This window comes from Schistocerca piceifrons, chromosome 2 (assembly GCF_021461385.2).
Source record: "Schistocerca piceifrons isolate TAMUIC-IGC-003096 chromosome 2, iqSchPice1.1, whole genome shotgun sequence".
NCBI lineage: Eukaryota > Metazoa > Arthropoda > Insecta > Orthoptera > Acrididae > Schistocerca > Schistocerca piceifrons.
Window position 1 is genome coordinate 188,575,249 of NC_060139.1, and position 12,195 is coordinate 188,587,443.

Consider the following 12,195-nt stretch of genomic DNA (forward strand, 5'->3'; position numbering starts at 1 on the left):
ATTATTATTATTATTATTATTATTATTTACATGTGATCCCACTAGACCACACACACAATGTACAACACAGCACACTTTAAAATGTTCTTTTCTCACGGCCATACTACTTCCATTCTTTCAGAAAGGGTACTTTTTCCTTTTCTCAGTCCAAGTGGTTCCATTCTCCTTGTGTTTTTCTGCCATGACAACTGTATAGCCACGAATTGTGTGGCTAAAATTTTCACGTTTTATATCCTGTTGGGTTAGCCATTCCTGTTTCAGGACTTCTTTTATTGCTGTGTTTCACCTTATTGTATCATAAGTATGGCTGCCAGCAGACATCGATATGGACGCAGATGATGTTACCACATGTGTTTACTTGTCAGTGGTGATAGACGTGGCTGGTCAGTTCTTATGATGACTTCAGCTACCTTGGGTACAAGTACGTAAAAGAGCCGTGGTCCTTCCTCGCAACAAAATGTTAAGGGCCCAAGTGTCTGCAGATTCAATAGTCAGTTTTTGAACTCTTCACTATAATTTATCGTCATAATTTGTGAAGCAAGATATAATTCTATCACCCATAATAACTGAAACTTCAAGGTCCCTGCAGAATATCAAAAATTTCATCTCCACAGGAAAATATCATTTTTCTTTCCTTCACGTACCAGTCAAACTGATTGCCTGACATCAAATATTCCTAATGACTCATGTTCACATTGATATAGTTCTATTTTCCAGCTACAGTGAACTGAATGAAGCACTTGTCTAACTAGAATTGATTGCTTCCACTCAGTTTTAGAAAGGAGGCAACAAAACAAGTTTCTATTGAAATAGTAATTAAACATAAAACAAAGTTCATAAGAAAAGGGAACTCTACCATTTTAACACATTTTTATTAGGTCTCTTTCTTGTGTATCTATCCAGTACAAATTTTGCAATTGGTTTTGAACTAACTTCCCAATGAGCTAGAGACTAGATAACTCGTAACTGGATGACAATGGAATATTAACACACTTTCTTGCCTGTCTGTTCAGTAGGGGTGGGTAATGGCTGACATCTCAATGGGCCTGGAGGAGCGGTATGCTGTTCAGGTACTATCTGGTATGCTGTACATACACTATCAGAATGTATTCCAAGTGGTATGCAAGAGGACAGGCACGACTGACCATATGGTGTGAGGTGGGGGTGGGGGTGGGGGAGGGGGGGGGGGGGGGGAGACTGACAGAGAGAAGGGGAAAAGCAGATGTGTTCAATATACATCATACAAGTATACAGACAATACCATGGGTACAAAGTCAGTATATATACCCTGACATGAGAAAAGTCATGGGATGCATGTTTACAGATGGTGGTAGTATCGCGTACACAACGTATAAAAGGGCAGAGCATTGCTGGAGCTGTAGTTTGTTCTCGGGTGATTCATGTGAAAAGGTCTTCGATGTGTTTATGGCTACATGACAGGAAGTAACATATTTTGAATGCAGAATGGTTGTCATAGCCGAACATATGGGACATTTCAGTTCAGAAATCATTAGGAAATTCAATATTCCAAGAGTCACAGTGTCAAGAGTGTGCTGAGAATAAAAAATTTCAGGCATTACCTCTCCCCATGACATGAATCCCATTGATCATTTATAGGACATAATCGAGGGGTCAGTTAGTGCGCAAAATTCTGCACCTGTGACACTTTCGCAACTTTCAATGGCTATGGATGCAGCATAGCTCAACATTCCTGCAGGCGACTTCCAACGACTTATTGAGTCCATGCCATGTCAAGTTGCTGCATTATGCCAAGCAAAAAGAGGTCCAACACACTCTTAGGAGGTATCCCATGACATTTGTGACCCCACTGTATGTAAAAAATTATTTATGTAAAAAAATCTGATTAAAAAGTTTAAATCCACTGAGAAAACACACACACACACACACACACACACACACACACACACACACACACACACAAGCAGAAAAATTATTATTTAAATAAACATTAGTTTTTAATATTAAACATTTTTTTAATCTGACTAAGAAGTACAATTTCTCCTAGCTCCCTACAGATTCCTAAGCCCTTATAGATAGTCCTGAAAACTTGTGCTTACAATGTTTTTACAATTATAGCCTTGACAATACTTGTTAAGGTTTAAAACAAAAATGTGGGGCACATACAACAGATAAAAGTTAGGAGGTGAACCATTTGTGCATCAATTATATGTTGCGTGTGCCCCACATTTTTTGTTATAAATCTTAGAAGTCTTGTTGTAGCTATTAAAAATTCACAAGCAAAAATTTTCACAACTATCTGTATGGTGTTAGGAATCTGGCTCGAGTCTCGAAGAAATTGTTCTATACTTTTTACTTCATTTTAAAATAAGTGCCATACTAGTTTTTTTTACCAAGTGGTGGCAGAACACACACATAAAAGAAGGTTGTCATTGGCAAGCTTTTGGAGCCAGTGGCACCTCCTTCAGGCAGAAGGGTTGAAGGAAAAGGACTGGAGGTCTAGGAAAAGGGGTAGATTTTGGTAAAATCACCCAGAACCACAGGTCAGGGGGGACTCACCGTACGGGATGAGAAGGAAAGATTGATTGCTGGGGATTGCATCAGACGAGATTTGAAAGGTTTTCATATCTCGTCTACATGAACAAATGGACATTGAAACTATGTACAAGGGAAGGAGGAGGAGGAGGAACAATAGGGTTTAATGTTTAGGTTTAATGTTCAGTATACTTGGTGATCATTAGAGAATAGCACAAGCTCAGACTGGAAAGAACAGGAATGAAATCAGACTTAAGGTGTAATATCTGGATGTCCAAATGGGAATTTGAACCTCCCTACTCCTGAATAAGAGTCAACTGTTTTAAGCTGTGCCACCTCACTTGATGCATACATGGAGGAAAAACCGAGCGAGGTGGCCCAGTAGTTCGCACACTGGACTCACAGTCGGGAGGACGACACTTCAAACCTGCATCTGGCCATCCTGATTTAGGTTTTCCATGACTTCCCTAAATCGCTTCAGGCAAATGATGGGATAGCTCCTTTGAAAGAGCATGGCCGACTTCCTTCCCTAATTCGATGGGACCGATGAGCTCACTGTTTGATCCCCTCCCCCAAATCAACCAACCAACCAATCAATCAATCATGGAGAAAAAAATGAAATACAGTAGGGGATTTAGAAATACTTACCCCTCTCACTGGCATCATCGACCAGAATTATTTCATGCAGAAGGGCACGAGGAGACCTGTTTATAGCACTCCAGATTGTCCGCAGTAGAGTTGACCAGGCCTCATTGTGGAAGACAATGACAATTGATGTGGACGGCAGTAACTCTGGATACTGTTTTGTTTTACACCTGTACAGAAAATAATAGAAATGACCAATAGACACAAAACATCTTTCAGCTAATTAATACAACAGAAAAACAGCCAAAGTTTCAACTTGTCCTGCAGTTACTCCAGTATGCTGAAAGTTCACATCTTTCAGCTACTTTTACACTAAAAATCAGGATACATAATCAGATAACTTGCTAAATATTTGCTATGATTACGTATAAGAAAATATGGTAAACCGCTTCTAATAGTGATACAATGTGTACATTAAATTCACGAAGAGACAGATAAACTGACTGTTACCTGAAAATTACCAGTACAACTGAAAGTCATACATACAAATATATGAGACAGTATCCCTAGCTTTTCGAGCTGCTGGTTCCTTCTTCAGTGGTGAAAAGAGGAAATGGTTGGGGACGACCCCTGGAAAAGAGGGAGTTCAGGGGCTAGAGGGGTAATAGATTTCTAAATGTAACTTTACACATTAAATAGCATGCCTGCTTCTTTGCAAGTTCAAATACACTACACTCAGAGTAAAGAACATCACATCAATTTACCACTATCTATGGATGCCAACTAAAATAGCAGCATTTGATTATTTCTCAGTGTGCCTCTCTCAAAATGGTTTCTCGTTGGCCATTGCTCATTCAAATTTTGCTTTTAGTAAGATAAATAGTCACTGATAACTTAAACCGACTAATATTATAAGGGGCATTCAAAAAGAAATGAGCCGGAGGAATAATTACAGAAACCAGTACCTGTATGTTAGAAATATTGACCTTAGCTGTTAGAAATATTGACCCTGGCTATTGAGGCACTTGTCCCACTGTGACCCAAGGCGGTGAATGGCTGTCTCATAAAATTCTTGGGGCTGCGATTTTAACCAGTTCTGCACATACAGCTGGACGTTGTCATCCGAGGCGAATCGTTTGCCCCTCAGAGCCTTTTTAAGGGGACCAAAAATGGCGTAATCACAGGGAGAGAGGTCCGGACTGTATGGCGGGTGTCTGAGAATCTCTCATTTGAATTTCTGCTGGAGTGCCACGACTGTGTTGGCCATATGACACTTTGCATTGTTGTGGAGCAGAATGACCCTACACGTGAGATTGCCTGGTCGTTTTGATTTGACTGCTTGGCGAAAGGTGGTCAAGGTTTGTGAGTAACTCTGGGCATTCACTGTTGTCCTGTGCTGCAGGAAATGAATCAGAAGGGGGCCATCTTGGTCAAAGAAGGACGCCAGATTCACCTTTCCAGCACTTGAGTGGATGGCGCGTCCAGCTGTACTTGCGGAACGGGTTAAAATTGCAGCCCCAGGAATTTTATGAGACAGCCATTCACTGCCTTGTGTCACAGTGGGATGAGTGTCTCGAGAGCCAGGGTCAATACTTCTAACACACAGGTACTGGTTTCTGCAATTATGCCTCCGGCTCGTTTCTTTTTGAACGCCCCTTATACTTAGACAGTAACATCCAAATTGTTTTGTGTCAATGTTGAGGTATGAAATTTGAGTCAAACTGAAACAAAGGGAGGAGAGGATTAGCAATGTTTACAAATGCCACTCAACCATGTCCTAAATCACGTGAGACAAAGACCTCACAGGGTTGTTTTTTAACACACAAATATACCACAGAAAATCTTACTTAATAAATTATTTTACTCAGTTCGTTGGAGGGGAGGGGGGGGATTAAGGATTAAGGGATAAACAGGGAGATAACCAGCCCCTTGTCAACAGATGGTTCAGTAGTAGACATTGGCCAGACATTTGACTGAACAGTGGAATCATGTAGGAGTAGTAAAATCTTGGCACTGAAAGCAATTTTGACAGTGCAGTGGATTCCTTATGAAAGAAATGTAAGGAGGCGTGCCACATAGCAATAGCCCACCAAATGATGTTCCACATCTGATTGAGGAGATGTCTTAACTGTGCCCATGAATCTGAAACTGAGGTCAGAATGTTGGGTGGGTGATTGCTTCTCTAGCCAAATGGTTGGCCAGTTCATTCCTTGGGATACCCATATGACTTGAGATCCTGATAAAGCCAGCAGAGCATGTATTACAAAGGAGGTCACAGATAGAACCTTGAATAGCAGCTATCACAGGGTGACAAGAATAACATTGATCAATAGTCTGGAGACTGCTCACCGAGTCACTGAAAACTATAACACAGTTGTGAGAGGGCTCTGTTAATGGTGTAAGACCAGAGCCTGGTAAATCGGGTGTCGAATAATGCGATCCACACTCCACGTGGTGTGGGTAAGGATGCAGATAGCGTTAAGCTTTTGCATGCATCTAGTCTTTAGTCAAGGAATGTAGGGCAGCCATGGCAGCTTTTAATCAAAGAGGTGTTCCAAAAACTGGAATGGGCAACCTAAAGCTGTGAGGGTGGGGCGTGAGTCGTGCTTGGGTAGCTCAGTTGGTAGAGCATTTGCCCGTGAAAGGCAAAGGTCCCGAGTTCGAGTCTCGGTCTGCCACACAGTTTTAATCTGGCAGGAAGTTTCAGATAGGTAGTAGTTCACATGGTGAATTTTCATGAAGTGGGTGGCCACAATACACCAGGAATACGTATGCCTGAAGTTATTTAAAGCACCGGCATTTAAAGCACTTTGTTTGATTAAATCTGGTCTACTGCATACCTTTCTGATAAACTATACTTTATCGGGCTTACTTCCCAGCAAGTGGATGATGATTTGACAAATTCCAGTTCATTCATCATGTGGGTATTAGTATAGGTACAGAACGAATTTTCATTCCGTAGCAGAGTGTGGCCTACTTCGTGGAAGGTTAGAACTGCATGCTGGACCAGGACTAGAACCTCAACTTTCACAGGAAAATGCTCTACCGACTGAGCTATCCATGCACAACTGATGACCCACTCACACAGCTTTAGGTCCGTCAGTACCACATCCCCCACCTTCCAAACTTCACAGACCTCCTGCAACCTTCCACGACTGGAACTCCTGCAAGAAAGACTGTTGCAAAGATGGGCTTAGCCACAACCTACGGTATGTTTCCAGAAACAATATCCGTCTTCCTGTTGTGTCAGTCCTGCAAGGTTGTAGGAAAACTTCTGTGAATTTTGGGAGTGTTGTGGCACCAGCGTGGAGTCATGAAATTCGGCACACTGTGTTCCAATTATCGTTCCGAAGAAATGCAGCTGGCAATACAGCCACCTTGCCGAAGAGCGCAAACTATTTCAACGTGCAGCAAGGTTCTAATAACAAACCAAGCACCGGGACGATAAATGGCTTTTTGAGACAATCTGACGGCACTTAGCAGACCGTTTATGTGACCTCGACCGCGACAAGACCTGCCTTTTCTTGCACAAAAGTGATGATGATGATCGTTTTGTGGGGTGCTCAACTGTGCAGTCATCAGCACCCATAGAAAATCCCAATTTTTACACAGTCCAATTTTTTACACAGTCCAATCTAGCCACCGTCACGAATGATGATGATGAAATGATGAGGACAACACAAACACCCAGTCCCCGAGCAGAGAAAATCTCCAACCCGGCCGGGAATCGAACCCGAGACTACGTAATCCAGAGGCAGCAACGGTAGCCACTAGACCACGAGCTGCGGACTTCCATAAAAGTGCCACCCGGCCAGACTGGGACATCGACATATTCGGACTTTGAACTGGCATACGCTGTGTACTGGGTTCCACCATGAAGACATCAAAGTTCTTCCTGGTTCAGGTTGCCACCAATGACGGTCGAGCCGCTGCCTTCCTAGTCACTAAGCAGCGGGGCACCTGACACTCGCCACAGCTTACAACTCTAAGAACGGCTCTTCCAACCCTCCGTAGCTGTCACTGCAACCCAGACCCGCTACGTTTTGGAGCCCAACTTGGGGCCACACCACACCGCTACAGGAGTTTTAATCTGCCAGGAAGTCTCAAATTGGTACTGGTCTCTGTAATGGTCTGCGAAGTTGTGGTTCCAAAATACTGTAAGTGCATTGGGGGATCAAATGAGTTTCCTAGTGCAACTGGTCTAACCACAACACTGTAGTGGAGTCACTCTCCTACGAACTAAGTGATATAAATGAGATGTCTTTACTGTGAAGATATACAATGCTTGTCCCAAAACCTTTCTTCGATGGAAGACATGGCATTTACTCTTCTTTTCTGATGCAGTTGCCTAGCTTCTAGAGCGGACCATAACTTGCTTTAAAAAATTCTCACAATTCTCCCCCACCCCAATCTCCTCTCAACCTCACCATCCTCTTCACACACACACACACACACACACACACATACACACACACGAATTTATATAAAATAAATGTAGTTTCACAGGTTGGCAACGATTACAACCTGCACGAAAACAAACGAACAGACATAAGCACTGTAATACTGCGCAGAATAGGAAAACACACACTTCAGTTTGATTTACGAAGGTGAAATGTAAATAACCCAAATGCAGTACAAGAAATATTGCGGAATGGCAAAAACTGCCAAGAGTATATGTGAAACGAAATCTTTCGATATCAACTGCTGCTGCTAGCAAGGAGGGAAGCAACAGCAATTTGGAGAATATGCAAAGAAACACCGTAAGTAACTTGCGCTCCAACTTAATAAACAAAAAGATTTTTTAATCTATAACAACAAAAAATATACAAATATATGTATCCAGTTTGCAGAATAACCGCGGAAGATGCTTTATACATAAAAGCGAAACGCATCTGGTGCAAAATTCTCTTTGTGATTGAATTGCAGTAAGCGCAAGACGGAAAAAACAATAATAACTGACCCCACAAAACATTTATGAAATGTAATAAATGTGGACTCAAAATATCCCGGCAGGTTTTGGCCTTTCATGTAGCACATTTACTGGATTGTTTTCCAATATACTTAAATACGAACATTAATAAATGTATCACCAAGCTATCGAATGTCTTTAGAAGTATTTAGTTCCATTTTAAAACCCATAGTTATTCCAAAACATGAATAAATAACAATATTATGAAGATTAAGCACACTATAAAAAATTGTTAAGATTTTCGTGGCCACTTGTTTGACAAACTGACCATTGGTTTCTGTCTCGGGTTCCACCGTCAGTAACAGACAATGAAGCTTGACACTGCCAGCCACTTCGTGCTGGACAAACTTCAGAAAAATCACCAAACAAAACGTCGGCCTAAGAATCCGAGACAGAAGCCAACAGGCAGTTTGTCATACTACACAAAAAAACTCGCTCGCCCGTTTGCGTTACCAAAGCACGCCAATAGGGTTATTTTGATATCGTGAACAATTAATGAAATGTAAGAGTACGTTGATACTATATAAAATAGAGGAGCCCTGTTAATGAGAGAGGCAATCGCAGTCGAAAAGAAATTAGGAGTACCTTCGAGATTTCTGACGACACGCAGGTCATTCGACTGCTTTAAGTTCAGCGCTGTACTGTTATCAAACGCAGTCAGCAGAATAGTTGTGGAAACCTATGAAGCAATTATATTTACTAGAGGATTTGCTACGTCTTTGCTACTTTATTAATTTGTAAACATAGCTTTATCTTGTTGAATACGACAGCGTGGCGAAAAACGCTTTTATTTCGAGGAATCCGTCAGATAAATGCAATGAGTAGTAAGATAGGTGTGAAATGCATGTCATATTCATTACATTTCACAAAGGGTAATAAACGGTTTATCAGTGCAGGGCCGATATAATGGCTTCACAGGCTTCCACAACGATTTTGCTAACTGTGTGTGCATTACAGCACTTACAGCACTTAACTCAAGCATTCGAATGACCCACCTGTCCTCAGAAATCTCGAAGTTACTCCTACCTTCTCGTCGACTGCGATTGCCTCTCTCATTAACATACCTGGCTTCCGTATTTCCTATAGTATCATCATTAACAATTTGTCATAAGATGCAGGACTTATCCTATTATAGTTTAAGAAATCGTAGGATCTATGGACGTGATTTCTGTCAGTAAATTAACATGCGACAAGTAGCTTCTTTTTTCAGCCATTCTCGGACCTATTTCCTCTTTTACGTTGTTAGTTGCCACATATGGCTAATATAATTGCGGCATATTCCATTGCCAACAGTCAATAGTATTTATGGAGTTAGAGTGGCTTCAATATACTGAAGATTTGACAAACTAGTACTGTCAATCAATAAATCTTGAAAGCGTGCAAGCCGCTTTAAGAATGACAAACGTGTTTTCTTCTTTCGTTATTGATACAACTGATTGTGCTACATGTGCTTTTTTAGTAAAACCCATGTCAGAAATGAAAATAAACGATAATATTCGCATTACTCATGAAATGTATTCGCAATTGCAAAAATGAACAACCGTCAGTTGTATAATGGAACGAAGACAGCGAAAATTTGTACCCGACCGGAACTCGAACCCGGGTTTCCCGCTTATCGCGAGCGGTCGCCTTACCATTACGCTTTCCGAGCATGACTCACGGCCAGACCCAAACTTCCATATGCCGTCATGCGTTTCCTTGCGAGATATAGGCGGAAAATCTGGATTCGACTCCCGGTCTTAAGCAGATTTTAATTGTCGTCATTCCATTATAAAGCTGATGGTTGTCTATATTCGCAACTGCGAATACGTTTCATGTATTCCATAACGGCTGTAGCCGGCTCAGTGCTTGTCATGCACGCATGTTCAAAGGAATGTTGTTTCGTACTTCTGAGCAACACAGGCACTCCATATATTGTATGGTGTAGTTTACTAGCCGCTTGGAGCGCTGCTGTCGCTATGCGCGACAGAGATGAGCGGGAGTATCGCTACTCGCGACTGTATGTATTAGCGGTTCTAACTTAAGGAGGATGTCAGTCTGCTGACTGTACATTAGTGTGGTATTATACACGCGGACGCCCAGAGACGCGCCCCCAAAAACGTAACTAAATCTGTAGATGGCGCCCGAGCACGCGCGTGCCTGCGCTTTCACTGGCAGCGCGGGTGAAAGCTCGCTCTTCTCCGCACTCCGCAAGGCTGCTGCATTCGTCTCGTGACTTCTGCTTCTCCGCTGCGGGTCGAGATAGGCAATCTGCTAGACGCGCTGTTCTTCCCACAGTGGTCAAAGCTCCACCTGGAGAGCGTTAACCACACTGCTCTCCGTCACCCTACTAGATTTCCACCTGCTTCCCGCGCCTCAACTGCCCGCTTATCTGTGCATAAAGCGTGATGCTGGCTGTTTTCGCTCACTGGACTTCTTTCTCCGTCTCGATGCCTTGGCGTTTCTCAACTAGCCGTGAAAGCAACATTAGAAAATCTGGTAGTAAAATGCACGAGGACCTGCAGAGCATCGACGCTTGGTATGGAGAGCTGGCTGTTGACCCTTAACCCTAGGCGGATCACAAGTGCGAGGCGGTGGGAAGGGGTGGGGGGGGGGGGGGAGACGTCCCCTCCCCCCAGCAGCACAGGAACCAGGGGTATTTATAACTCAGCCTGAAAATAATGTACTATTTTCGGTTTCCTGGTCGATCATACAACTGGTAACCGATCACTAGAAACGGTACCTACCATGAAATGTCGAAGAGTATATGTCCGGAGTGACCTAAAGGGGACGAATGTATAAGTGGCAATAAAATGAAAACGAGACAGATGGAAGAAAGTAAGCTGTTTATTATTTCGAAAGAAACGCTGTAACTGTTAATGTACTTATCCCATTGTGCGACAAGACGGCCAATCCTTCGTGTAAAAATATTTCCGGTTGCCTATGGAACCACGAATGTAATTAAGCGTGCACCTCTTCGTCCGAAGCAAATCGACAGCCACGAAAAATGTGGATAGAGCACGGGGATGGATCGGGACTGTATGGAGGATTTTTAAGCTATTCTCAACGAAACTTCTGCAGCGTACTCCAAACAGCCTTGGCAACATGTGGCCGGGCTTTATCCTGCCACATAATGATGCCGTCCGTCAATATTCCTTGGCGTTTGGACTTGATGGCCCGCTTCAAAATTAGCATGTGTCCACATACCGCCGAGCGTTAACTGTGGCGCCATGTTCCAGAAAAACTGGTGTGAAGCCATGATACATCTGTTATTCAACAAACTTGAGGATATTGAGCCCAGTTGTCAATCGTGCCCGGCCGCTCTGACCGAGCGGTTTGTCGGCGCTTCAGTCTGGAATCATGCGGCTGCTACGGTCGCAGGTTCGAATCCTGCTTCGGGCATCGATGTATGTGATGTCCTTAGGTTAGTTTGGTTTAAGTAGTTCTAAGTCTAGGGGACTGATGACCCAGATCTTAGTGCTTGGAGCTATTTGTTCCATTTGTCAATCGTGCGATTATTGCCACATATTTCGGGACATCATCATCTCATTTTCAAATGCTACAAACAAGGAAACCAGGTAATACAATCCTCCTTATACCGACAGACGCATGAGGATTAAAGACTTCCTGAGTTATAACCTACATTAAAAAAAAATTTTATGCCTTTAGGCCTCGTCACAACTTAAAAACAAACTGCACACTTGCACTGTCAACACAAACCACGAAACATGAAACATCAGAAGCTGGTGCATCCATCCTTCACGAGGTACAGTTTCAAACAAAGCCACTGTCATCACCTAAAAACGATAATATTTACGTAAAGACTAACGCTCAGCACCAATGATACTACTGTCTGTTATAAAATCTTTGAGAAATGCCTGTGTGGTCCTGTCCCATTCTAACTTGAAACTTACTCTACGCTGCGGCTGTGAACAGAGATAGCATGCGATAAAGTGAGATGCTTCGGAAATGGTATACTTATAATGAAACCTTTTCGGTTAAAAATACTAAGAAGGTAGCGCTGTTGATACAAGAAAGCAACTTACATGACGGTGCAATGTTGGCATCAGATGTGATACACTATGTGTCAGTGGAGAAAACGACAGACGTTATAGGAAACAACTTACGAGAGCGTGGTCAAGTATCTG

General features: G+C 42.6%; 1 protein-coding gene across 3 annotated transcripts in view; it reads right to left on the reverse strand.

Annotated features, from left to right (window-relative positions):
• The window catches only part of LOC124774955 (polypeptide N-acetylgalactosaminyltransferase 5), a 206,143-nt gene that overhangs the window by 47,924 nt on the left and 146,024 nt on the right, over nucleotides 1-12,195 (reverse strand). For all 3 annotated transcript variants that reach the window (XM_047249672.1, XM_047249671.1, XM_047249670.1), the window contains exon 3: nucleotides 3,163-3,329. In XM_047249672.1, the coding sequence (XP_047105628.1) occupies nucleotides 3,163-3,329 (167 nt within the window). The remainder of the gene's footprint in view (nucleotides 1-3,162; nucleotides 3,330-12,195) is intronic.